Genomic DNA, 27,126 nt, shown 5'->3' on the forward strand with positions numbered 1-27,126 from the left:
TACTGATCCCATGTGGGTACGAGAACTGCTATATGCCTCACATCCATAACACCTGAGCCTGCTCTCATTTCCTTTTATTTCTCAAAACTTGCCAATATGTCTTCCATTCTGGCAAGTGAAGCTAAAACTAATCACACTTCACACACAAGTATGATCTCAATTCCAGCTTTGTTCTGTAGAATGTGGAGAAGATGTGTGATGCATGCCTTTAAGGTTACCAAGCCAACGGCAGCCACTGCCAAGGGCCAGGTCCCACTTGGGCTGTGCTGGGGCCATAAGCTTTGTGCTCGCTTTCCACACAACAGGGTGTTGGCTCATCCATCTTCTGGGGACTCGTGTCAGGCTTCTCAGTACCTGCAGCAAGTTAAAGGCCTGCATTACAGAGAGCTGGACCCCAAAGACATCTAATTCATGTACTGTAAAAATAAATGAGTCACTGCCAGAAGAATTTTAAAGTTTGCTTTCACACTGGAAAGGATTTGCTTTTTACTCAAAAACGTTTTCTCTTATCCTCACTTTTATTTGCCCCTACAAGAAATAAAAAATTATTTAGAGCAGGAGAATCATCTTGGGAATGCCGAAGAACTTGAGATGATATTTTATAACTCACTATGAAGTCAAGCAAAGAATAACAGGCTCCAAGGGAAGACTCTGTTTGGAACACAAATACTCTTGCACTTTAGAAATTAGCCAAATTGAAAAAGAAAACTCAAAATCCCTAAAGATAAAATCTATGCCCCATGCGCGCACACACACACACACACACACACACACACACATTTTACTTACTTACTTACTTTAGAAATACTGTTTCCAAAGTTATGAAAGTAATTCTTAACACATTTCTCATATCCGTGGAAAATGTACCAAACTCCACTCGTGCATTAGTCAGCATTACTGCCCCAAGGCCACGAGCCAGGCAGAGGATTCAATTTTTTAAAAACGAGTCCAGCCAGCTTCCTGCCACCACTTCCTGAGAAGCCACCAGAAAGAAATCAATGTGTCTGGGGTTGGGCAGACTTCCACAACACAGAAACCAATGGGCTTTTTAAAAAGTAAAAAAAAATCAGGTTCCCATTTGTTGCTTAAGCACACTTTTCCCTTTTTCTTGTTATCTTTCACAATTTGGGGAATCGTCTCAGAAAGAACCAGGTTTTGATCTAAAACATTAACAGGGAAATATTGCTTGTAGATAACAGCCATTACGCTCTTTTCTTCAAAAGGGAATACTGATCAGCTAGAAAAGCAGTAATAGGAAAGTACATGATTATGTCCTTATTACTCAAATCCCTTGGTTCTCTGACAGGATGAGCATCAAGGCCTCCACATACACCGAAGACAGACTGATGGTGGGGTTAGGTATTTTTGGCCCTGTCCAGTTAGGTCAAAATATGGCCACACTAGGTATTTGCTTTTATGCTGCTACATAGAAATGTGCTAAAATGTTAAATATTTATCCTACTGGTCTACGCAGTCCTTACAATCCTGAGTACAGCAATGGCTTTTAATATTCTGTTTAGGTGAGGTGGGGCTGCAGCAGAACCGGACCCACAGAGCCCACCCCTCATGCCTTGCCAACCCTCCTTTATAAGTTTTGAGACCCTCTGAAAAAGTTCTGAACCTCAAGCTTTTCTCATCTCAGCATCCTGTGAAGTATCTGTTTCTTGGGATCTATCCGCAATGTTTCTAGTTTTCTAAAAGTGAAATGATTCTGACATAGGTGGTTGACCCTACTCGGAGAAACACTGTTCCCTAATGAATGAGTCCAGATATTATGTCTTCAGAGGGCACCTTTTAAAATGTACATATTAATTTTGGGCTTTAAGCAACCATGCTAAATTGTCATCTTTCAAAAAGAATACAACAAGCCAAAAGGAAGCAAATCTAAACCCCCTTCATGAAGTTTTCTCTGCCTCCTCCTCCAGGCTACGCTGTCCCCAGCCCAACTGCATCTGTGTCTGCAGCCCAGCTCAAGCAAGCGGTGACCCTGGGACAAGACTTGGCAGCATATGCAGCGTATGAGGTCTACCCCACTTTTGCAGTGACTGCCCGAGGGGATGGATATGGAACCTTCTGAAGACATCTTGTCTTAAGAATAAAACACACAAACTCAGTCCAGAAGAAATAAACCTCTAACTCAGTCCCCCACTCATCACAATACTTGTCCCAAGTGATGCCTGTCCTGAGACTGTACAGCTTATACTAATTGTAAAATTATGCTAAGAGAACTTTATTCCTAACTAAATGCAATGTTAAGGAGCCATTTATCTAACAGATAGCTAAAGAGTTATTGTCCCCAAAAGTTTTTCTTTCAGGGTTCCTGAGGGTTTGGGGAGCATGTTTACAAACCTTGACAAAGTAGAGAGAGACCTTTTAGCCAGCAAGAATTCAGGAGCTAAACAGACTTGGGCAACCAGTACCAACCAAGGGAGCCAAGTAGTTCCAGAGTGTTAGCCCCTGGCTTACAGCTTTAATACACAGTCACAAAAGACAGAGGGAAGGTAGGAGATGCGTTTCCAAGTCCATTTCCCATTGCCCACTGCATGGGGCATGTTCACAGCCTGGAGCTTGTGAGAGATTGTCCAAGGTTTAAGGGAATCAGCATCATGTCAGTCTGAAAATTCCATCCAGTCATTTGGTTATGGGTCAGGATCTTCTCATCCCCTGGGGACTTGGTAATTGATATGATCTGTTACAGCTATTGTTAAAACAAATCCAGGCCCATTGTTTGTTAACTCATTAGCCCACACCTCTTTTTCCCTAGAACTCCTACCAATCCCAAGGATCCCCAGAAGATAATTGTCATACCAACATGAAATGACTTTTTCTCATTTTAAACATCCTTACTTGTTCATATTGATTTATTTTCCTCTCAGTCTCATTTTGCTCATCTCCAATATTGTAAAAATTAAATCAAATCTACAGAATACCATTTATGATACTTTTCCCTATTCAAATTGGCTGAAAAGTCACTTCAAACTAAGAGAGGAGTGAAGAATTACTCATATTTCTTTGATGTTTTTGCAGCACCTAGCCCACCATCCAGCATTCAGAGACAGTTGTATCATCTTACGTTCAGCCATGGACTCTCTAACCCACTTGTACTAAATCTGCTGAGAAATCCACTGTCTTTTCTTCCTTTTACTTTCAGTAAGTATCAGACTGCTTTACCATATCTGAGTCCTTTGGTCTTGAAAATTATCACAGGAGAACCTCATGTCCATCCCTGACTATTAGAAGCTGAGTCTTCAGATTTTCAGCAAAGGTGCTATTTATCAAAATCTCCAGAGTTTGGGGCCTCTTCTCTAGAACATCTGATGTGAGAGTGCTACAGAAACCGGGATGGAGATGGGAGTAGAAGGCGCTGTTTTCTTTTTGTACTTGTAAAGGATGGCTTTTTGTTCAAAACAGAAATAAGCAAAGTCCAAACACAGAATACCTATTATGAACCACTGCAGTCTCATTAGTGGTGAAAGACATTCAGTACTCAATTTCCATTTCAAAAATCCCTTGGCCTTTGTAAAATTCTGCAAGACTAAAGGGCAAACATAAACACCAAAGCATAGAAAAGTTTATTAACTCTTGAATGGAATTCTATAATCCAAATCATCAGTCCAGATTCCAGTCAAAATCAGGTAAATTCCAACAACAATTACGAGTCCCTGTAACCTTCCAGTTCTGTTAACTCCGATCAGGTATCGAAGGCTTCCAGGCTACAGCTGAAACACTGAAAGGCCTCGTGCTTTCAATGTTATGTTTTACTTTTCCTATTTCCAAGGACAGTGTTTCCCAGACTTGACTGCACATTAGAAACACCTGGAGAGCTTTTCAACCCACCAAAGCCAAGGTCACACCTCATACCAATTACATCAGAATGTCTTGGGGTCGGAGCCTGACATCAGTAGGTTGTTGTTTTTTTTTTTTTAAGATCCTTAGGTGATTCAAGTATGCAGCTAAATTTGGGAACTGTTGTATTCTTTGTATTTCCACTCTGTTTAAAAAAATTTTTTTTTTAATTTCACTTTCATTAAGTAGAAAGATGCAAGGAAAAAAATGTCTAATAAATGAAAACAAATAGCCAGATCTTATTTTTACATATATTCATCTCATGAGAAGTATAGATGTGACTATAATTCATACTAGCTTCAAACTAACTCTTGGGCCAAAGCAATTCTAAATAGAAGAAAGTGAAAAATATTTCCTTAAGCAATTCTTAGGTTTAAATTTATACTCCCCCATGGATCTGCTTTCATAGTCGTGGAGAGTAATTACAGTGAAGGCAGGCAAGTTTCTACTCAGTCCAAAGAAGCATTTCAAATTCCAAGGACAAAAGTTTTAATGCTCTTTAAAATCTTTGAAAATAAATGGAAAAAGTCACTCTGCATGGCTAGTATATGTACAATAGAAGGTCCCATCCAGAGTAGTTTAAAATGTAATAAAAAAGAACAGTTAGTTAATACAAGAATCTCTTTATGAGAAAAAAAATTATTATTCCAAATTATATCATAATCGCTTTTTTAAAGGTTAAGAGCAGAAACATAAATATACAATAATACCAAAGTATAAAGAAAATTTCCACTGGAATATCAGCTCATTCTTGCTCAAGGGAAAACAAGCATTCATGACACTTACTTCCTGAGTAATAGTTTTATTCAAGTGAGTAGATATAGTTTTATTTTTTTGCTAAAACTTTATGCCAGTAAAATTTAGGGAATCCCATTTAGAACATAAATCATGAAAGTTTCAGTGTGTTCACCATACCATATGTTTTCATTTCCTTTGCCCAAATTAAATAATGTAGAATAAGTCCCACTATGATGAATTTGAAACTTTAAAACTTGAGATTTTTTTTAAAAAAGCAAATGTAGAACCAAAGTTTCTTTTTGCATGTTCTTGTTTTTGGACTTCAGAAATTAGCACTTATCTAATACCTATCATTCTTTGTGTATTGATATTTTCCTATTTCTTAATTTATTGCTTAGTAGAAAAAAAAATCTTCACAGAAAAATTTAAAATCAACCTACCAAGTGATAATAACAAAATACCCAAGCCAATTATCTAGAAACATCTAGTACGTTAGAATTGGGTTTCTAAATTTGGGTATTAATAGCTTAGTGAGAATTAAAATCAGTCTTATAGTTCTTAGGAGGAAATGAAATTGCAGTGAAATTAGATGTAAATTCTTCTCTGTAAAAATGCCCATCTTCTTAAATTGTTGAATTTCTCTCCCACCCCATTAATATAGCTAGAACTGCCCTTAACTGCCACAAAATATAATTTTCCTAGATGACTATCCACACCCAGCCAACCCTGCCCAAACCTAGTATCATGCCAAATCACACTGTATTTGGGTGACAGCACCCAAAATGCTGCTAGGAAGCTACCTCATGGTAAGAAAACATCAACTTCAAAAAATATCTAACAAATGAGAACATATTTCCAAACCACAGATATTTAACTTTTTAATGGTGGATGGAAATTAAATTATAGTTATGTATTGATAACAGATATGCAGGAAATCACTTTGTCTTACTTAAAAGTTTTTTCAAAAAATAAAAATATTCTTCCAATCATATAGATTAGCTTTTCAGAAATATTACCTTGATGTTAATTTTTAACTTGTGTTCTTTTTCACTGTATTTTTAAATGACTATTTTATAGTTCTTTCTCGGGCAACTGGGTCACAATTTGAATTCATGGGGATAGGGAGATTTTCCAGGGTGCCTTGGCAGAATAAGGGTCAATAAAGAAAGCTAGGATTTTTCAGTAAATCGTCTTGTATTCAAAGCTACAAACTTTGATAAAGTTTGTTATTATTGTGCAACTCCAGCCCTATCCCAGATTTCCCAAAAGTAACTTACAACTAAAAGGGAACAATGTAAGTCCATAGTCACGTATCCCCGTCACCCTTGAACTCATATAGAAGTTTCCAGGAGGTGAAAACATAGCTACAGTTTAAACTAGAGAATCCATACTTTTTATATTTTGTAGATACATTTTTATATATTGTAAAGACATCTATTAAAGATAAACTAAGTTTCAAATATGATACCATAAGTGAACTTTGTGATAAACACTTTTAAGAGAAAATATTAATAGCACAACTTAAGAATTTTAATATACTTATTGAAAGAGAAACAAGGCAATAGACATTCCTACCTGACAAGCAAGAGTTGTCTACTGGTTTTGTTAGTTTGTCAAATCTGATGTTGATATTTCACCTCATTCTAGCAATATCTTAAAAATACTCTCAGTTAAATGAGGACATAGTCATAACACATGTCAAGTATTCACCAGGCTATATATTTGTATTTGCCAACATTAGAACAAAGCCAAACATATCCTGCTATAATGAGTGAAACTACTAGGAAAATAAGATTTTTTTCCTGACTCCCCCCATACCTATCTCTTTACTTATGGGGTAAAACATTAAAATTTTTTTTACTCAATAAAAATATGGGTATAGAATATTCTATTGCCCCTCAAATGCCAACATTTTAAAAGCCAGCTCTTTCTTGCAATGTTATACAGAATATAGAATGAACAGGTATATAGGGACAGCAATGTATACCTTGGACACAGAGACTCATTTATGGGAGATAGCAGGCTTTACACATCCCCCGTTGTCCTCAGTTTTCTAGGAAAGATAAAACAATACCTTATACTTTAGCTAGTACTGAAGAGAAGTTCATAACCAATCTTGAAGTAAAAAACAATATGAAACCAGAAGGCTTCATTCATTCAAAAATGCCTGGAATAAAATATAGAACACTTCTGCATCTACCTCTCTCGTATGGACATCTCTCCTATTTTGAGGAAGAAATCAAGAAAAGAAGATGCCCCCACTCTCTCTTCACGTATGTTACTTTGCCTAAGCGGAGGAGAAATAGCAAGAAACAGCTCTTTAAAGAAAGTAAGCTGCCAGCAGGAATTTCTTAGAGACCAAAGAGCATCCATGCCACTCATTGTTTAATAGCATCTCTCTGGAGTGACTGTACATCCTGGTTTGCCAGGACAGTGTAGGCTTACATCTGTTGTCCCATTATAAATATTAACTATCAACAATTAAAATAAACAATTGTCCCCCTTACTCTCAAATGTGTCTCAGTTTAGACAACAAATTATACAGTGACTCCATCTTTATGGCTCTTTTTGTTTTCTTGATGTTGTCAATGTGGCTTTCTTGTCTCTAGAGCACATACAGCTTAAACTAAAAGACCTGACCACTTCTTTCTGACTGGGGTAGGAGCATGGTGAACATAAGAACGCATCATCTTCTCCTCCAGGGTTACCCTCGATCCACTGTCTGTCTAGCTGAGTCTCTATGACCCCATTCTGGCCCTTGCTTGCTTCCCACTGCCCCTGGGTGCTGGGTCCTGAGTCCTGCCTTTCATTCACTGAACTCACAGCCACTTGGCCAAAGAGTGCAGCAGAAAAGATGAAAAATAGCCCTTAGAGGCATGTGCTTGGTCTGTCAAAATCCAGAGGGCATTAACAAGGTCTTAAAGCACTTGCTGGTTTCTTTCTTTCTTGAACCAAGTTACCTGCACCTCAAAACAGAAAGGATTTCCTATATAAAGCTTCACATTAAGAGGAATGTTGCCTTTTCCCCTCCTTCTGTGTCTTACAGATTTGCTCAAACACTAACTCCCTTGCATTTAATTCACCATTATGGTTATTCATCAACTACTCTTCACCCCCAATCCTCATATAATCCCATATAAAGATCTTATTATTTGTAATGGAAAATAGTATTAATAGATAGAAATTCCTGTTAAAAAGGAAAGTCGTTCACACTTCCTTTATTCTCTTTACTAATATTGAGTGTTATTAGTCTCTATTGCTATTAGCCCACAAAAATATTTATAGAATGTATGATGAGTCTGATTTTACTATGCACTTACTCTTATGCCAGAAACTGTGAATACAAATTTTTTAAAAAGTTTTTTCCCTCAGTGGAGTACACAGCCTAATGATCCATTATGCAGTTTTAAAAAATGAATATAATTGCACATATTTAAGTGCATCAGCTGGTAGGTTTTGTCATTTAGTCAGAATCCCCAAAATAAATCAACTCTGCTCTAAACTTTGTTTCCGGCCAAACACTAGGTTGGTACAGTAGGCCTTTTTAAAGACAAATTTAACTCGATCTGTTGTTATTTCTACTTAAGTAAAAATGAGTTTTCAAATATTTTCCCCAGGAGAAACATAACAGACTATCCAAAAATTTTCAAAGAAGAAAAAAATGTAGTTAGAGTTCCAGAGGAGCTTTAAAACATGGAGTTGACAAATTCACATTTTGACTTATGATCTTAATGAGCAGGGATCCATGCTTTTTATTTACTTGAGAACATTTTGGTTATTAACTATTTCTATTTTCTAAATATACCTGTGTTTATAAAATTTAACAATGTTTAACAAGCCTTGTCTATACCTTTATTTCTTTCCAGTAGATGATTTACAATGAAGTATACATACTTTTTCCAAACGTAAATTTTGAAACTTTGCATTTTCTGTAATAATTCATAAATGATATTTGAGCTCCTAGGCTGAAGATCAGTCTGTTTAAATCAATTTGTTATTATCAGTGGTTTAAAGATGTGATGTAATTATTGGCATTTTATCCCTATTTCTTCATGAGTTCTTTTTTTTTTCCTACTTTTCTGACTACAATATAGCCAGATATTATCTCTTCTCTTGATAAAAAGCATGATGTCTGCAAAATGCATCTCTAGTTTCTAGATGTTAAGCAATTTATTGCTTCTTTTCCTTCTTGTTATTATTGACATTATTTATGTGAAGTTAGTTAGCTGAGGTACCAAAGAAACGAAAACAGTATTAAAGAGTGTGCATAAGGCACTTATTTTTGTACTTTGTGTACAATGTTTTATAAAACTCTGTGATCTATCTAAATATACTGAGTAAAATTACAACATTCATTCATCGGGAAAGTAATCATTGGTTTGGAAGATATAATGTGCACTACAGAAGCATGAATCTCATAAGATAATCAATAATGTGATATTGTAATGATTATGTAATTCCAGGATGGTAAAATGATTTTAATTAAATTTTCAAGTACCATTATAAAGTTTTAAAAAGTATCAACATGTGTTGCTGATTCATTTTCCTTTCCTGAAAATTAAAAATTTCCCCCTTTGAGTAAATACCTAAATATTAATGATCCATAGCTGCAATGTCCCTTTGGTCACTTCTTTGCATTCACATCTTTTATAAAAGTTTCTTCTGGTGCAACTTCTGGGAGTAAATGTAACTTTAATGATTGAATGCATTATTTTCCAATCAATAAAGAAAACAAGAATACTCAGAAACAAAAAATAATGAGAAAACATGGCTCCAGAAGGTAAGTGGAGCCTGGGGTTCCTACTGTTCCCTTAAAAGACAAGAGCAGAGAGGTCAGCACACCGTCCCTGGAGGCCAAATCCAGCTGCCTGTGTTTTGTTGGGCCTTGAGCTGTGGATGGTTCCTGTTGTTTAAAGGACTGAACTATTTTTACATTTTAAACATTTGTTTTGAAAAAAGAAAGGGAGAATTTGTGACAAGGACCATAGATGGCCCACACAGACTAAAGACTTTACTATCTGGCCCTTTACAAAAAGTTTGCCAACCATGTGCTAAACCAAAACCAGACATTTTGACAGTACTCAAAAATAGCAGTTTAAATAAGATAGCAATTTACTGTCCCTCCTCTAAAGTCCCAAAAGGCAATACAATGCTGATATTGTGCTTCCCAATGCCATAAACCGGAGAAGGCAATGGCACCCCACTCCAGTACTCTTGCCTGGAAAATCCCATGGACGGAGGAGCCTGGTTGGCTGCAGTCCATGGGGTCGCAAAGAGTCAGATTAGACTGAGCGACTTCACTTTCACTTTTCACTTTTGTGCATTGGAGAAGGAAATGGCCACCCACTCCAGTGTTCTTGCCTGGAGAATCCCAGGGACGGGGGAGCCTGGTGGGCTGCCATCTATGAGGTTGCACAGAGTCGGACACGACTGAAGTGACTTAGCAGCAGCAATCTCATAAACAGAAGGTCTCTCTTCTAGTTGTTTTACCTGCATGGTGTCAATCTCATGACCTAAAATTATGGCATTGCTGCTGCTAAGTTGCTTCAGTCATGTCCGACTCTGTGCGACCCCATGGACAGCAGCCCACCAGGCTCCCCCGTCCCTGGGATTCTCCAGGCAAGAACACTGGAGTGGGTTGCCATTTCCTTCTCCAGTGCATGAAAGAGAAAACTGAAAGTGAAGTCACTCAGTCATGTCTGACTCTTGGCGACCCCATGGACTGCAGCCCACCAGGCTCCTCCGTCCATGGGATTTTCCAGGCAAGAGTACTTTAGGCATTCCAAATAGGAGGGTAGAGGAAGGACAAAGAAGAGGAAAGGATACCTACTAGCTGTCCCAAAATGGGTTTATTGGAAGCTGCCACACAACACTACAGCTTCCAACCCATCAACTGGAACTTAGGCCCATGGCCATCCCTAGCTGCAGAAAATGAATGGGAAATGTAGTCTTCACCTGGGCAACCATCAGAAATTTTGCAGTCCATGGGGTTGCAAAGAGTTAGACATGATTTAGCGAGGGAACAACAACAGGAAAGAATGGAAGAATGAATATTGAGGGAAAGCCTCAATACATCTGCCACAAATATATCACAGGAAAGATGTGGGAGTGAAATAAGTAAGGCACATAAGATCATTCAACACTGGGCTTGACACAAGGTAGATGCATATAAATCTTGGCTCCTTCCCCTTCACCAAACAAAAAGGAACTGCCAATTGACCTCAATTTCTTGAGATATTGGCCTCCATTCAAAGTATAGTTATGGTAGGGATGGTTCCACTGGTCTCACCTCCTGGTATTTACACCATTAGATAATCTCTTCTCCTTGAGCGCAAGTTGGACCAAGTGGCTCACTTCTAATGAAGAGAATATAGAATAGCACTTTTGAGATAAGGTTATAAAAGATTACAATTTCCACTCACTGGCATCTTGCTAGTTTATCTCGTTTGCTCATTCTGGTGATGCCAACTGCCATGTTGTGATCTGTGCTATAGAAAGGGCCATATGGCAAGGGACAGCCTGTGAGGAACTGAATCAGGCAAAGAACCACATGACTGGACTCTGAAGCAGATTCTTCCCCAGCAGAGCCTTGACAGAACCGTAGCCCAGGCTAACACGGTTAATGGCAGATCATGAGAGATTCTGAAGCAGAGGACCCAGCTAAACTGCAACTGGATCCCTGGATCCCTTATAGGAGATAATAAGTCTTTTCTGAGTTGCTAAGCTCCAGGATAATTCGTTGGGAAGAAATAGATAATAATAAAACAGTGAAAAGTTATCAAGTTAGAATGAATGTAAATTGTGCTTATTATCTGAGAGTCACTGAAGCTGTTAGAAAAATCAGAGAGCCCAACTCCCATTTTTGGATTTGTGAATCACTCTGCTGTTGTCCATATGCAGGAGCATTTGCCCACTACTGCAGAGGATTAAAGCTAAGGAGGTTGGCTGTACCCGACAGGAGGTGCTCAGAATTGCTGGTTGAATATAAAGAAGAAAGGAAGGGAGGGATGGATGGAGGGAGAGAGTGAAAGATGGAGGAAAGGGAGAAAGGGAAAGAGGAAAAAAAAAGGAAAAGAAGGGATGACATTAACTCACTTCTGCTCTCACTGTATTGTCCGCCTTTCTCAGCAGGTCCATTTGTCTACATTGCTTCAGTAAAGGTATCTGGCCAAACATTGGAGATTCCATTCAAGGATATCTGACTGTGTTTTTCCAGAATTTACAGGAAGTGAAAGAGTAGGAGACAGTGATTCATAGTGCAGACAGACTATCATAGAGAAGAGAGAGGATGGGGATGGGGAGAGAGAGAACAATGAGATCTGAAAAGCCAAGAATATAGGGAATTTGGCTTCTGCATCCAAGCAGCACCCACCAGATGGTAATACGATCTTAGAGAAGAATGGCTGCAAAGCAAGTTCAGGCAGGCTTGAATAGACACCCATGCCCCCAACCTCAGCAGGGACTTCTCAAAGGAAAAAGGCTGTAACAGCAGAAACATTGATGGCCAGTTCTACCACTTCTATTCAGCAGTGTGGTGGAGGTTCTTGCCAGCGCAATAAGAAAAGGAAATTTTTAAAATCTAGATTGAAAAGGAAGAAGTAACACTGTCTTTATTCAGAGACAACATGATAGTCTATACCGAAAACCTGAAGGACTCTGAAAAAAGCTACTAGAACTAATAATTTAGTTAGCAAGGTTGCAGGATAAAAGATCAGTACAAAAATCAATTATATTTCTATGTACTATCAACAAAGAATCCAAAGTTGAAATTTAAGAAGAAATACAATTTGCAACATCATCAAAAAAATGTGAAATACAAAGACTTAAATTTGACAAAAGATGTGAGGCCTATACAGTGAAAACTACAGAACACTTCTGAGATTAAACCAAGTAAAAAAAGTTAAAGGAAGTCTAAATGAGTGGATAGATACACCATGTTCATGGGTCAGAAGACTCAATGTTGCTAAAAATGTCAATTCTCCCCAAACTGATCTATAGTTTCAATACAGTCCCAATCAAAATCTCAATCCCAGAAGATACTTTAGATATTGATAAGATGATTTCAAAATTTATATAGAATGCAATTAGAATATGCTGGCACATCTTTGAAAACAATGAAGCTTGAGGTCTTACACTACCTGACTTCTAGACTTATTATAAAGCTAAAGTAACCCAGATCTTGTGGTATTGGCATCAGAATAGTGAAATAGATCAATGGAGTGAAACAGTTTAAATATATACGCACGCACAACTGATTTTTGACAGAAGTTCAAAGTCAAGTCAGTGAAAAAAGTCTACTCTTTTCAACACCCTGTGATGGAACAATTGGACGTTTATATGTAAAACAGCAAATTTTGATCCCTACCTCACACTGTACATAACTACTAACTCAAATTGAATGATAGAATAAAATTTAAAACCTAAAATAAAACTTATAGAATAAAAAAATAAAAGAAAAATTTGTGACCCTCAGACAAAGATTATTTAGATATATCAAAAGCATTGTCCATACAAAGACAAACTGATAAATTGACCTTCATCAAAATTTAGAACTTCTGGCATTCAATAGAGACTGAAATAAGGCACAGATAATGAGAAAATCTTTGCAAAGCATGTATCTTCTAAAGGACATGTATCCAGGCTGTAAGTTCACTTGCTCAGTCGTGTCTGACTCTTTGTGAACCCATGGACTGCAGCACACCAGGCCTCCCTGTCCACCACCAACTCCTGGAGTTTACTCAAACTCATGTCCATTGAATCAGTGTGTCATTCAACCATCTCATCCTCTGTCATCCCCTTCTCCTCCTGCCTTCAATCTTTCCCAGCATCAGGGAATTTTCAAATGAGTTAGTTCTTTGCATCAGGTGACCAAAATATTAGCGTTTCAGCTTCAGTCCTTCCAATGAATATTCAGGACTGATTTCCTTTAGGATGGACTGGTTGGATCTCCTTGCAGTCCAAGGGACTCTCAAGAGTCTTCTTCAACACCACAGTCTATGTAAAGAACTCTCAAAACTTAACACTAAGAAAACAAACAGCCTAATAAAAAAATGGGCAAAAGATGTGGCTGGACACTTTAGTGAAGTGGCAAATAAATACATAAAAAGATGTTCAACATTATTAGTCCTAAGGGAAATGCAAATTAACACCAAAGGAAATGTCCCTATACATTTATTAGAGTAACCAAAACTTAAAGAGATAGACCTACCAATCAATCATCAGCAAGAATGTAGAAGAACCAGAACTCTTACACACTACATTTGGAAGGTAAAATGATTCAATCACTCTGGAAAACTCCACCTTAGAAAGTTAAATGTACATGCACTATATGATCCAGCCCAAGAAAAATCTAAGAATTTCATTGTTCAGTCACTAAGTCATGTCTGAGTCTTTGTGACCCCATGGACTGCAGTACACCAGGCTCCTCTGTCTTCCACAATCTCTCAGAGTTTGCTCATATTCATGTCAAGTCAGTCAGTGATGCTCTGTAATCTTCTCATCCTCTGTGGCCCCATTCTCCCTTTGCCTTCAATCTTTCCCAGCATCAGGGTCTTTTCCAATGAGTTGTGGCCAAAGTATTAGCTTATACATGACTGTTCCTACCAGCTTTATCTGTAATAAACAAAAATACATCCATATAATATTACTCTTTAAGAAAAGGAAATGAAGTATTGATATTCTGCAGCATGGATGACTTCTAAAATAACTAGGCTGGGTGAAAGAAAATAAATGTCAAATAACTCATACTGTATGACTACATTTTCTAAAAGTCTAGAAAACACAAGCTAACCTATACTAAGAAAAAACAGTGGTTGCCTAAGCTTGAGGCTGAGAAGGGCAGAGTGACAGTTAAGGATCCTGAGGAAACATTTCTGATGAATATGTTTACTAGTATGAATATGGTAATGTTTTCACAGGTGTATAAATGTGTCATAACATCAAATTGTGTGTAATTTAAATATGTACTGTGTGTTATAGAGCAAATGTAACTCAGTTAAGCTTCATCCAAAAAAATACATACCTATTCTATTATCTAGCCATTCTTTTACTGAGTCTTGATCCAATCAAAAGTATCAGTTCAGTTCAGTCACTCAGTCAAAAGTATAGATGCATGCAAAGACCAGGGCTTCCCAGGTGGCACTGGTGGCAAAGAACCTGCCTGCCAATGCAGGAGACTTAAGAGATGTGGGTTCAATCCCTGGATCGGGAAGATTCCCTGGAGTAGGGCATGGTAACCCATTCCAGTATTCTTGCCTGGACAGAGGAGCCTGGCAGGCTACAGTCAATAGGGTTTCACAGAGTCGGACATGACTGAAGCAACTGAGCACACAGGCAGGCATGCACATACAAAGACCTGTACGTGAACATTCACAGAAGCTTTATTTGCAACAACAATTGGAAAAAGTCTAGAGGTCCATCAGCAGATGAATGTTCAGTTCAGTCGCTCAGTCGTGTCCAACTCTTTGCGACTCCATGAACCACAGCACTCCAGGCCTCCCTGTCCATCACCAACTCCTGGAGTCCATCCAAACCCATGTCCATCGAGTCAGTGATGCCATCCAACCATCTCATCCTGTCATGCCCTTCTCCTCCTGCCTTCAATCTTTCCCAGCATCAGGGTCTTGTCAAATGAGTCAGCCCTTCGCATCAGGTGGCCAAAGTATTGGAGTTTCAGCTTCAAATCAGTGCTTCCAATGAACACCCAGGACTGAGCTCCTTTAGGATGGATTGGTTGGATCTCCTTACAGCTCAAGGGACTCTCAAGAGTCTTCTCCAGCACCACAGTTCAAAAGCATCAGTTCTTTGGTGCTCAGCTTTCTTTATAGTCCAACTCTCACATCCATACATGGCCACGGGAAAAACCATAGCCTTGACTAGATGGACCTTTGTTGACAAAGTAATGTCTGTTGCTCAGCAATAAACAGAATGAACAACTGATACACCCTACAACATGACTGAAGCTCAAAGTAAGTATGCTAAGTGAAAGAACTCAGACAAAAGAAATTCATTTATATAAAATTCTAGAATATGCACACTCTTCTATAGTGAGAGAAAACATGTCAGTGTTTGCCTGGGGTGGGAGGTGGGGAGAGAAGGAAGGATGGATTACCAGGCAGCAGTCAAAAAATTTTGGAGCGTGATGAATATGTTCATCATCCAGACAGCAATGACAACTTAGTGAGTATATATATGTCATGCATGCGTGCTCAGTCATGCCTGACTCTTTGTGACCCTATGAACTGTAGCCCACCACTCTTCTCTGTCCATGGGATTCTCCAGGCAAGAAGACTGGAGTAAGTTGCCAAATTGTATAGTTTTATTTTGTATAGTTTATTATGTATATTTGTATAGGTTTTATGTCCATAAGACCTCAATATTTAAAAATGAGTATGGAATAGTACAAACATCAGGGTAATGTGAGAAATCAAGAGATGAGAATTCTGATGATATGAGTACAAGAAAGTATTGACAAAAGGAAAAAGAAAGGAAAAAAGTATTGGCTCGGCTAAATCACTGTGGAACCCAGGGCCTCTGTCTCCTCTGGACCTGTTTTTGGTTGTACAATGTGAAAATGGTTAGACTTCATGCTCTTTAACATTTGTTCCTCTTTTAACAGACTGCGCTACAATTTCTGATCACTGACATAAGAGTTCTTCAAATTAGACTTTAAAGAGACTGCCAGCAAGCTCCCTTTTAGAACCTTCAAAATCCTTATCAACTAAAGAGAAAGGCTTGCTTCACTCTCCACACTCCTGGCTGCCAGGGAAGGGATCACAGCCTTCCCAAAATGTGCAGAATATCCCAACAAGTGCTCTAAGCCAGTGATTCTCAACCTTTTTGGCACTGGGGACTGGTTTCATGGAAGACCATTTTTTCATGGGCCAGGGGATGGCAGGAGGATGGTGTCAGGATGATTCAAGTACATTACACTTGTTGTGCACTTTATTTCTGTTATTATTACATCAGTTCCACCTCAGATCGCCAGGCACTAGATCCCAGAGGCTGGGGACCCCTGACCTAGGCAGTAAAATGTTCTCAATGGAAGCCTGATTTACTCTTGTTAATTCCTATAGGCCTACGATTCAGCTGACCCTGTCCCAGAAAGAACCTTCTTCTATTCTTAAGAGAACACAACCAGGGAAATCTAAATTTGCAAGATAATTACCCTCCCTGATCTGGTTTTTCCAAACGTGGTGGGTAGAGTGTGAGCAATGTTAGTGTTTATCCTCTGTCTGGTAGTTATGAAAATTTAAACTCCTGTGTAGTTGTGCACGGTTACATTATAACTTATTAATCCTCAGAGTGAGCTCTGTTGGCATGTTTTTTCTGATAAGAGTCAGGATAAATCATGACCCTTGGCTTGTCTTACTGATTTCCTGTTAGAGGTTGTGGACTTTATTGTTAGCCTAATGTCTCTCTGCTAAGTGCTTTGGGAAACATGTTCCAATGTCCACGCACCGTCCCAACCCCCCAGCCAAGTTCATGAGATAAAACATTCATGAGATAAAACTGCCCATCTAGTGCTGCGGTGAAAGTCAAAATATTCTGAGGCTTGTGGCTGAACAGAGCTTAGGAGAGAGCGTCAGATAATGAGCCCTCTCAGCTGCTTTTGTACAGTGGAAAGTTTCTAAAGGTGCATAATCTTGATGGAATCTAGGATACCTGGCTAAACATCAGGGACCAATCAGGAAGGCAAGCGGCCTGATTTACCACCAATTCAACCCATGTCCTCGGTCAAACCATGTAAGGTGTCTGGGTGGTCAGTCTCCTCCTCTGTAAAATGAGATCAGGCGCTCTACACCCCATTGCCTTGAGGAACCAGGTGGGTAACCCAGATGAATCAAAGGCCCAGGTAGGGCTCTACAGATTAGAACAAGGCACCCTCTGCCTGAGTGCATCTATGTTCCATTAAAACTTCACAAAATGAAACACATGCAAAGCAAATTTCAGTTTTCAAACTCTGATTCTAAGATCACTAAGGTCCACTTTTTCCTGGCTGTCAGACAAACTCCACTTGAGCTCTAAAAGCCCAAGACTGTCCAGAGCCAGAGTGCACTGGACAAGGTAGTTAGAGTAGCTTAGACCAAGTGTGACATCCAGTGGCCTATTTGGCTAATGACACTTGGAGACTTTCAATAGCTTGGGGAATTCTGATCTTTCAGGCACTCAACTTTGCTGAAAAGATTTCAGTGGAAGAAGGGGAACTGGAACTAACAAGTATTCTCCCCTGGGTTGTAGGCACTGTGAGAACTTTCCGCATTTAGCCTACCCACACTCCACAGTGAAAACAGTGTTATCATCCACCAAAATGGAAAAGGGAACAGAAGGAAGCATACAGATGAGCTAACTTATCCAAGTAACTTGTCAAGCTAGCATGGAAGAAATTGTAAATACAGGGCTGGGATGCGGTGGGGGCTGGGAGGGAAGCTCAAGAGGGAGGAGACACATGTATACTTATGGCTGATTCACACTGTTGATGGCAGAAACCAACATGACATTGTAAAGCAATTACCCACCAATTTAAAAAAAATGCAGGGGGAAAAAGGAAAAAAGAAATTGCAAATACTGTCTGACTCCTGAGTCCATGCTGCATCCATCATTATGGGACTATAGAGTACATGTCTTCAAATTTCTATTTTTAATGTAGAAATTAGTCTGAAGAAGGTTAAGTGATGCCAAACAGTTAATAGCAACTAGGGAAAAGGCTGAGGCTAAAACTCAAGTCTTACAGAAGACCCACCAATTAATATTTTCATTATAAACTGCATTAAACAGAACATCTTTTATCTCCACCAGGGCCCCTGAAATACAAAGACCCTTTGCTTTATATCAGAGAAAAGTTCCCACTCTGACCACTGGAAGGTTAGAAATGAACTTCTGCTTCATACCAAGCACTGGCAGCAGAAAGGAGAGAAAGGAACGAGCAATAATTAAAAAAAAAAAAAAAAAACTTTAATGTGATGGTAATACCATGAATACAGAGGCAAGAAGTCTGACACAGTCTAAGTTCCAAAGGTCTCACTCTGTACAACCTGGCATAATAATTAATGTCCATAATGATGACCCCTGAGTCATTAAAGCAATTAAATTATTCTTAGAGTTCTATGTTTAATCAAGTAAGGAAATATGTAATCTAATTGAGAAAGATTTAACATCCAAAGTAATGAGTGAACATTTTCTCTGCAGTTAAATAGCTTATCTCAAAGACTGGCTTTAGTTTGCCACATTCTAGACCCTTGAGAGCAGTCTGCAGGCGTAGTCAGATGACATCCATCGTCTGGCCAGAAATTCTTCTGCCATTAGTCTTTGGTTTAGGCTACAAATATGGGGGCACCATTCCCATTTAAGGAACTATTTTTTAATACCCTTTGCCTATTTTTCCCAGATAAAATCTAGTCTCTTTCAATTCAGTCTCAGACTCACATTCAAGAAACAATTTATAAGGAATTTTACTCTTTATATTTCCCAAGTGACTCTGAAGAGCATTCAAGTACAAAATCTGCAGTGAACTTGGTAAAAGTTATCACCTGTCCTCTCTACTTTTCTAACATATTGTGTCTTCTCTGGGACCTCTCCCTTCAAAATCCCCAGGACAAGCTTTCCCTGCTTCTTTACCAGCCACATCTTATGCCTAGAATTTCTCCCCTCATAACCATCCCCCTTCTAGTCTTCTTTATCAGTTTAGTCACTCCCACTTGTAATGAGTTAACTCCCACGTTAGGGTTTGACTCAAATACAGTAAAATTTCCCCTTCACAGAACTCCCTGTGCCTCTCCCTAAGAGGGAATTCCTTATTCTACTGTATCACAGCTTCAATTTTAGTTCATGCTTGTTCATTCTTTCAATGAGGCCTGATGTTCTCTATCTTCCTGTTAGAATCTGAGTTCCTTGAGAAAAGTGACTCTATATCTTGATGTTTTGCATATAGTAACCAAAAAATAAATACTAATGAATTTTTGAATACTTCTAAGTTGCTGATTAAACAGAACATTTCAGAGAAACTCAGAGAAATCTCCAGTTAAGTATTTTACTTGCAACATCTTTCACTGAAAAGCTTGGTAAAATAAGTTTGTCTCCTTTTCTGACTTACAGCATCACTGAACTCCTAATAAAGAATGCTCTTTCTTAGGAAACAAACTTATGATTGCTGGGGGGAAGGGATAGTTAGGGAGTTTGGGATTGTCATGTACATACTGATGTATTTAAAATGGATAACCAACAAGGACCTATTGTATAACATGTGGAACTCTGCTCAATTTGATATGGCAGCCTGGACTGGAGAGGGGTTTGAGGAGATTGGATACATATATATGTATGGCTGACTCTCTTCACATTCACCCAAAACTATCACAACATTATTAATCAGCCATACAACAATACAAAGTAGAAAGTTCAAAAAAGAAAGAAGCTCCTTAAGGATTTCTGGGTCCTTATTCATTCAACTGGAGAAGGCAATGGCACCCCACTCCAGCACTCTTGCCTGGAAAATCCCATGGATGGAGGAGCCTGGTAGGCTGCAGTCCATGGGGTCACTAAGTCGGACATGACTGAGCGACTTCACTTTCACTTTTTCACTTTCATGCATTGGAGAAGGAAATGGCAACCCACTCCAGTGTTCTTGCCTGGAGAATCCCAGGGGCAGGAGAGCCTGGTGGGCTGACGTCTATGGGGTCACACAGAGTCGGACACGACTAAAGTGACTTAGCAGCAGCAGCAGCAGCAGCATTCATTCAACAGATATTTATTGAGTGCCTACAATGTGCCAGGTAATTCTAAGTGCTAAAGATTCCATGGTAAACAAAAATTCTCTTTTACTCTCTCCCTTTCTTTCTCTTTCTCCCTCTCTCCCTTTCTCTTTCTCTTGGTAATTATACAAGTTTAGAATGCATGAAGTTGGGTTTGAAGTTTATAAACTTAATATTTATACCATATACCAGCTTTTCTTCTGTGAAATGCAGATGAAAGGATGTGTCTAATGGAGTTTTCTGGAAAGCTAGTTTCTAGTTGGCCAAGCCTTTGCCATGTGTGTTATCAAACGGAACAGAGCTAGCACTTCTGGAGCATCTTTTTACTTGGATTATTTACTAAATGAGTTTACTTAAACTATTTCATTTACATATTACAATGCTCTGTGTTGTTGAGTAGCTAAGTCATGTCCTACTGTCTATGGCCCCATGGACTGCAGCACACCAGGCTTCCCTGTCCTTCACCATCCCCCAGAGTTTGCACAAACTCACACCCACTGAGTTGGGGAGGTAATCCAACCATCTCGTCCTCTGCTGTACCCTTCTCCTCCTGCCTTCAATTTTTCCCAGCATCAGGGTCTTTTCCAGTGGGTTGGTTCTTCAGGTTCCACAGGCAATCCAGACCATGATCAGTATAAAACTGTTTCTTTCCTGAAAACTGCTGCCTCTCAAATTCAAAATCTCCAATAGAAAAATCTTTGGAAGTAAAATTTATTTCTGTTAAACAAGGAGGCCATTGGACTGAGGTGGCTCTAATGCTATGAGGGCCTATATAAGGAAACCTAACTCTCACCCTGTAAATGTCTAGATATGGAATAGAAATCTATAGATAACTGATCATAGCCAAGTGGTAGTTGATCAAATAATTTGCTTTGGCACTTCCTATATATGTCTTTCTCTTGGTTCCTATGGACCCAGAGCCCACTTCCAATCTGGTGCTGCCCAATTCCAATTGATTTTTGCTCAAAAAAAAATCTGAAAAGTTTTAATATGCTTCAATCTATCTTTTAACATCTCTAATTTAAGTCAAGAAAAATCTGGTCATCTAGGAGAATGAAAATAATCCCACATGAATTCAGTAATTTTGCTCAGAGTCCTGTCCTCATGTGTTCCTTTCTCCAAAGAAATGTATATTCTAGGGACTTCCCTAGTGGACTAGTGGTTAGGACTTGGTGTTATCACTGCCAAGGATGTGGGTTCAACCCCTGGTTTCTTGCAAGCCCTACTGTGTGGCCAAAAAGGAAAAAATTACATCCACCTAAAATTTCCTCTGATGGGAAGAAATGCCCCACCCAGGCCACTTTATAGTTTAATTGGAGGATTGCCCTGTGTTGGGCCAGTTGTGAAAAGAGTATTTCTAGCACAAAACTCAGTTCTTTCCAGGGATTTTTTTATTCATCTATTGGAGTAACAATATCAAAAGTGCTGCTCCATGTCGGCTTTGGATGTAAGACTGCTCTTATTCATTTCCTGTTAACTTTAACTAGGGATTCTTGCTCCACCTCTGCAAAAGTGATAGCAGGTTGCTATTGTAGTTAGTCACTAAGTCGTATCTGATCTTTTGCAATCCCATGGACTATAGCCCTCCAAGCTCCTCTGCCCATGGGATTTCCCAGCAAGAATACTGGAATGGGTTGCCATTTCCTTCTCCAGGGGATCTTCCTTACCCAGGGATTGGAACCCAAGTCTCCTGCATTAGCAGGCACATTTTTACTGCTGAGCCACCTAGGAAGCCCAATAGCAGGTTGACTAGCTAATACTTTAGAGCTAAAATGGTGCTCAAGGAACCACTGTAGGTATCACCAACAAACATGGAAAGCATGTATTACTTGTATTGCTAAATCACATTACATACAAATATACACAGGGCCCTAAACTCTTATCAGAGTCACTTTGCGTACTCGTAAGCCACAGTATCCCCAGCACTATTCCTAAGATACTATCTGCTAAAGGGCTTTGGAAGAAATATATGAAGAAGAATGTGATATTGCTATAAAGTCTTCTGAGATGCTTGAACTGCAGTCAGGCAAAATCTCCTGACAGTCTTTACATATGATTCTGGATTTCTCCCCACTGCCATCTTTTTCTTGAAGTCTCCTGGGAATCATTTCACTATATCTTTTTGTCTTTTTCATGGCTTTTCTTCTAATGGGGCTTTTCACATTAAATTCAGAGTAGTGTCCTTATCTATCTTTGCCTGGAGACTAGAGTTTCTGAGTATTTCAATCATCTTACTAATATTTCATCTTCATGCCTGACCACTGACTACACTCAATAAACATTTGAGGAATGGGATTTCCCTGATGGCCCACTGGCTAAGACTCTGAACTGCCAATGCATGGGGCCTGGGTTCAATCCCTGGTCATGGAACTAGATCTTGCATGCTGCAACGAAGAGGTCACATGCTGCAACTAAAGACTGAAGACCTGGCACAGCCAAAGAAAGAAAGAATGAAATAAAATATATGTGAACTAATCTGGTGTTGCACAGTATGAGGAGATAGGAACAGCTTTAAACTTCAAATTCCTAGGAAAAACTACCTGAGATGCTGATGTGCACAAATGAGATTTTTGTCTACCATATAAACACCACAGGAGGAAAGAATCTAGGTAAGAATGAGAAAGGGACCCTGTGTGGTAGCCCCACAGTTCAAGTTTATGAGCATTTCTGAGAATTCACTCCTGAGCCGCACAAATCCTAAAATAGTACTACAAGAGTCAGCAACATTCTATACTGTGCCTAGGATACTTTTAGTATTTGTAAAATAACTAAAGAAGAATAGAGTGGACACCCTACAATATTTACAAAAGCAATAAGTAAACTCAAAGAAGAGAATAGGTTCCAGAGTCACCAAATCTATTTTGTCTACTATCATTGATTATTCCGTGTGAAAAATCTGTCTTCTATGCATTTCATATGCATTTCATATGTGAGGTACCTCACAACCTTAGATGTGATAACTAGGGCTTAGAGAAATGAATAACCAAACAGCAAATAAGTGGCACAGATTTCAAACCCTGAGCACTGTCATGGCCATGGAAGGCCACCACTCAGACCTTCTTTAAGAGAACAGGAAGCATGGTTGGATCTACCATGTCATTCATGACAAGGCTACACTTACCCGAGGCTGCTCCCAGACAATGAGCACAGCAGAGATATTAGAACTGGGCCATCATTGCCCAGCACAGGATTCCTCTATCAATCAGACTTTGCTCAGAGATTCCCTATCAGCCTAACCAAGACTTTCCCAGGACTGCATCGTGGTCTGGGGAGTTTCCTAAGCAATCATTCCTTCCCTTCTTCTCTCCTTTTACAAATGCCAGGTCTGCACCACAGCCTATAGGTTTTCTAACCTGCTTCTGTTCCCTTCCCTAAATGGGTATTTTCCCCGATACATCTCTTGGATGTCTAACCTCATCTTGGTATCTGCTTCCTGGATGACACAGGTGGTACCAGAAGTGGTCCAAGACAACAGGCGGTATTACAAAGTGTCGGGACTGGTGCGCTCACTAACCGAATGTCAGGGATGACTCCATTCTGAAGAGACTGCAGGGCACTCACTAACCGAATGTCAGGGACGACTCCATTCTGAAGAGACTGCAGGGCGCTCACTAACCGAATGTCAGGGATGACTCCATTCTGAAGAGACTGCAGGGCACAGACAGTCCCTGACACAGAGTCCAGTCCAGCTGCTGAAGATTTCACTCGTGTTGATCTGGAAAATGCTCTGTGGGAAGGAAATGCTCTTGGCCGTACAATGACTCAGGTATTTGAACGATATTGGGGAACAGTTCCTACAAAGACAAGAGAATTAGTCTCTCGAGTTAGTTACCAAGTTCTTCTAGTGCGCCACACTAGGTAATGCGAAACAGGTGTGGGGGTTGCTGGCTGACTGAGAGCAGCAGAGGGCCTCTTTGGTAGCTTATTTCTTGCAGGGGAAAAGCAGACACAGCTGAAGAGCATGTTTAGAAGTTAACAGTGTTGCAGAACTCCAGAGATATTCCAGTAAGAAACAAAACATCATTGGTGGCTCTAGCGCCTGTTCTCATCTTTTACTCGAGTCCACATATTCCTCTCGGAAGTATCGGAGGGTGTCCACTCTATTCCTCTTTAGTTCATTAATACTGATTGTCTACTGTGCACAGTATATAACTTGTCTGACTCTTGCAGTGCTGCCCTTGGATTTATAGTTACTCACATTTCAAGACTCAGCCAAAATATGTCAGTTAAGCTAAGCCAGGGCTCTGGTTGGGAAAACACGGGACCCTAGAAATGTGGGATGGAGACATCTGAGTGGATTCCCTCAAGGGTTTCACTCCATAGACCTTCCCCCAAGAGTTTCCAAAGGTCCCATCCACAATAAGAACTACTACTTCTCCTGTGTGAGAAGACACTACCAAAGCTTCTCCTTCCTACTCCAACAGGTAACTCCCAAAGTGATGCTCCCACCTCCTCTCCTAACTGCCAGGATGATAGGGTTAAATCCAGCATAATTCAGCTTGGACCATGCTGGGCTCAATAAGAGAGAAAAGAAATTATATCCCCAGAAGGGATAGCAAGAATCACCTCGTAGGTATGAGCAGGTCCTCCAGAGACCCTGGGGTTAGATTGTGAGTGTGCTTGACCCGGGGCAAAAGTGTGAGGCTGGTTAAGAAAGAATTAACTGAGGACTTCCTGAGGGTCCAGTGGCTAACACTCCATGTTCCCAAGGCAGGGGGCCCCAGGTTTCATCCCTGGTCAGGGAACTAGATCCTACATGCTACAACCAAGCATTTGCAAACCGCAACTAAGACCCAGCACAGCCAAATACATATTTTTTATAAAAGAAAGAACTGATTCAAAAGCATTTTTGAAACATAAAATGTAACATTTTGGGAAAAATCCCTAGAGAAGGGCCAAGCTCAGGATATCGGTTTAGTTTCCTAGCGCTTCTATAATTTAATAGCTTAAAACAAACTCAAATTCAGTATTTTACCAGTATAATCAGATGTTCAAGATGGATCTCACCAGCTAAAATCAAGGTGTTGGCAAGACTGTATTTCTTCCGGAAACCAAAGGGAAATGTGTTTGCTTATCTTCTCCAGCTTCTAGAAGCTGCCAGCATTCTTTGGCTCAAGGCCTTTCCTCCATCTTAAAAATCAGTGGTAAAGCATCTTCAAATCTCTCTGACCATCCTGCCTCCATCTTTCACTAATAAGAACTAATAAGAATCAGCTCTGGGCTTATTACTGGGCTCTTGTAAATGCAAAATACCCAGCAGCTGCTGCTCATCTACTCCAAACTAATGCAACCACTCTGTTAGATTAAATCTTGCGTTACAGCTCCCCTCCTCCAAGGACAAAGAGTTGTTCTGCAGGAAGCTAGGCCAGAAGCCAAGCTGAGGACCCCCACACCCTGAGACATTCCTTAACCCCTCCCTTGCAGCTGCTCTCATCTCTCCAGGAAGAAGATGCACAGCAACCCCCTAACAGACTGAACTCCTTCCCCATCAAGTGCAGGCTATGATGTTTAAATGATTTCCCCGGAACCAAGAGTAGTTTTGCAGATGAGCTGAGCTGCAAGGGTCGATTTTCTCTCACCACAGGCACCTGGATTTCTCAGGCAACTAGACCTGTGTCAGGTTTGATCTTGAATCTCTGGAGTTTTAAACACATTGCCATTTTGTTGCTTGTTTTCTGGTTGTTTTTATAGTTCTTGTTGTTCTTCTCTTACTCCTTTCCCTTAGGATTTGATGACTATCTTTAGTGTTGTGTTTGGATTCCTTTCTCTTTTTCATTTGTGCATCTATTATGGGTTTTTGGTTTGTGGTTACCATGAGGTCCATATGTAACAACCTACATATAACTATTTTAAACTGGTCTAATTCATATGCACTCTAGCTACCCTGCGTTTTAACTCCTCCCTCCACCACATTTTCTATTACATATTTTGCATACTTTTGTTTTGTATGTCCGTTAACTACTTATTATAGAGACAGATGATTTTGCTACTTGTGTCTTTTTAACCCCCTCCTATCTTCATAAGTGGTTGATCCACTATCTTCAATGTATGTTTGCTTTACCAGTGAGATTTTTCCTTTCATAATTCTCATATTTCTAGCTGTGACCTTTTCTTTTCCACTTAGAGAAGTCATGTTAGCATTTCTTGTAAAGCTTGTTTAGTGGTTCTGAACTCTTTTAGCTTTTGCTTGTCTGAACACTTGTCTCTGAATGATAGTCTTGCTAAATATTCTTGATTATAGGTTTTTCTCATTTCATCACTTTGAATATATCATGCCACTCCCTTTGGCCTGCAGTGTTTCTGCTGAAAAGTCAGCAAGAGTCTGGCAGGCTTAAGTCCATGGGGTTGCAAAGAGTCACACATGACTTATGGGACTTCCCTTGTGTGTAACTAGTTGCTTTCCTCTTGCTGCTTTTAAGATTCTCTGTTTATCTCTAACTTTGCCATTTTATACAGAGTGAAGTAAGTCAGAAAGATAAAGACAAATACTGTATATTATTGCATATATATGGAATTTTAAAAGACAGTACTGACAATTTTACATGTAAGGCAGCAAAGGAGACACAGATGTAAAGAACAGACTTTTGGACTCAGTGGGAGAAGCTGAGGGTGGGATGATTTGAGAGAATAACATTGAAATATGTACATTACCATATATAAAATAGATGACCAGTGCAAATTCAATGCATGAAGCAGGGCACCAGCTTTGGGTGCTGGTGCTCTGGGACAACCTAGAGAGATAGGGCAGGGAGAGAGGTCGGAGGTTTCAGGATGGGGGGACACATGTATACCATGG

The 27,126-nt window shown here is 39.6% G+C and overlaps 1 protein-coding gene and 1 long non-coding RNA gene across 8 annotated transcripts in view; one reads left to right on the forward strand and one right to left on the reverse strand.

Annotated features, from left to right (window-relative positions):
* The window catches only part of A1CF (APOBEC1 complementation factor), a 105,120-nt gene extending 96,018 nt beyond the window's left edge, over positions 1-9,102 (forward strand). For all 4 annotated transcript variants that reach the window (XM_086379165.1, XM_086379166.1, XM_086379168.1 and 1 more), the window contains one exon: positions 1,926-9,102. In XM_086379165.1, coding sequence (XP_086235291.1) covers positions 1,926-2,077 — 152 coding nt within the window. In that variant the 3' untranslated portion in view covers positions 2,078-9,102. The remainder of the gene's footprint in view (positions 1-1,925) is intronic.
* On the reverse strand, positions 224-25,785 carry LOC147343974 (uncharacterized). Of its 4 annotated transcripts, none has more exons than XR_015155826.1 (3): positions 25,306-25,785; positions 23,845-24,124; positions 224-354 (listed from the first exon to the last, which is right to left on the reverse strand). It is a non-coding gene; the product is annotated as an uncharacterized LOC147343974 (long non-coding RNA). The 4 variants fall into 4 exon arrangements; XR_015155824.1 differs by lacking the exon at positions 224-354 and adding an exon at positions 12,967-14,196 and having other exon boundaries at positions 25,338-25,785; XR_015155825.1 differs by lacking the exon at positions 224-354 and adding an exon at positions 12,967-14,196 and having other exon boundaries at positions 23,896-24,124.
* Positions 25,786-27,126: the final 1,341 nt, after the last annotated feature.

The sequence above is a fragment of the Bos grunniens genome, chromosome 26, assembly GCF_055505025.1.
Source record: "Bos grunniens cultivar Pamir isolate PY7600 chromosome 26, Bosgru_T2T1.0, whole genome shotgun sequence".
Taxonomy (NCBI): domain Eukaryota; kingdom Metazoa; phylum Chordata; class Mammalia; order Artiodactyla; family Bovidae; genus Bos; species Bos grunniens.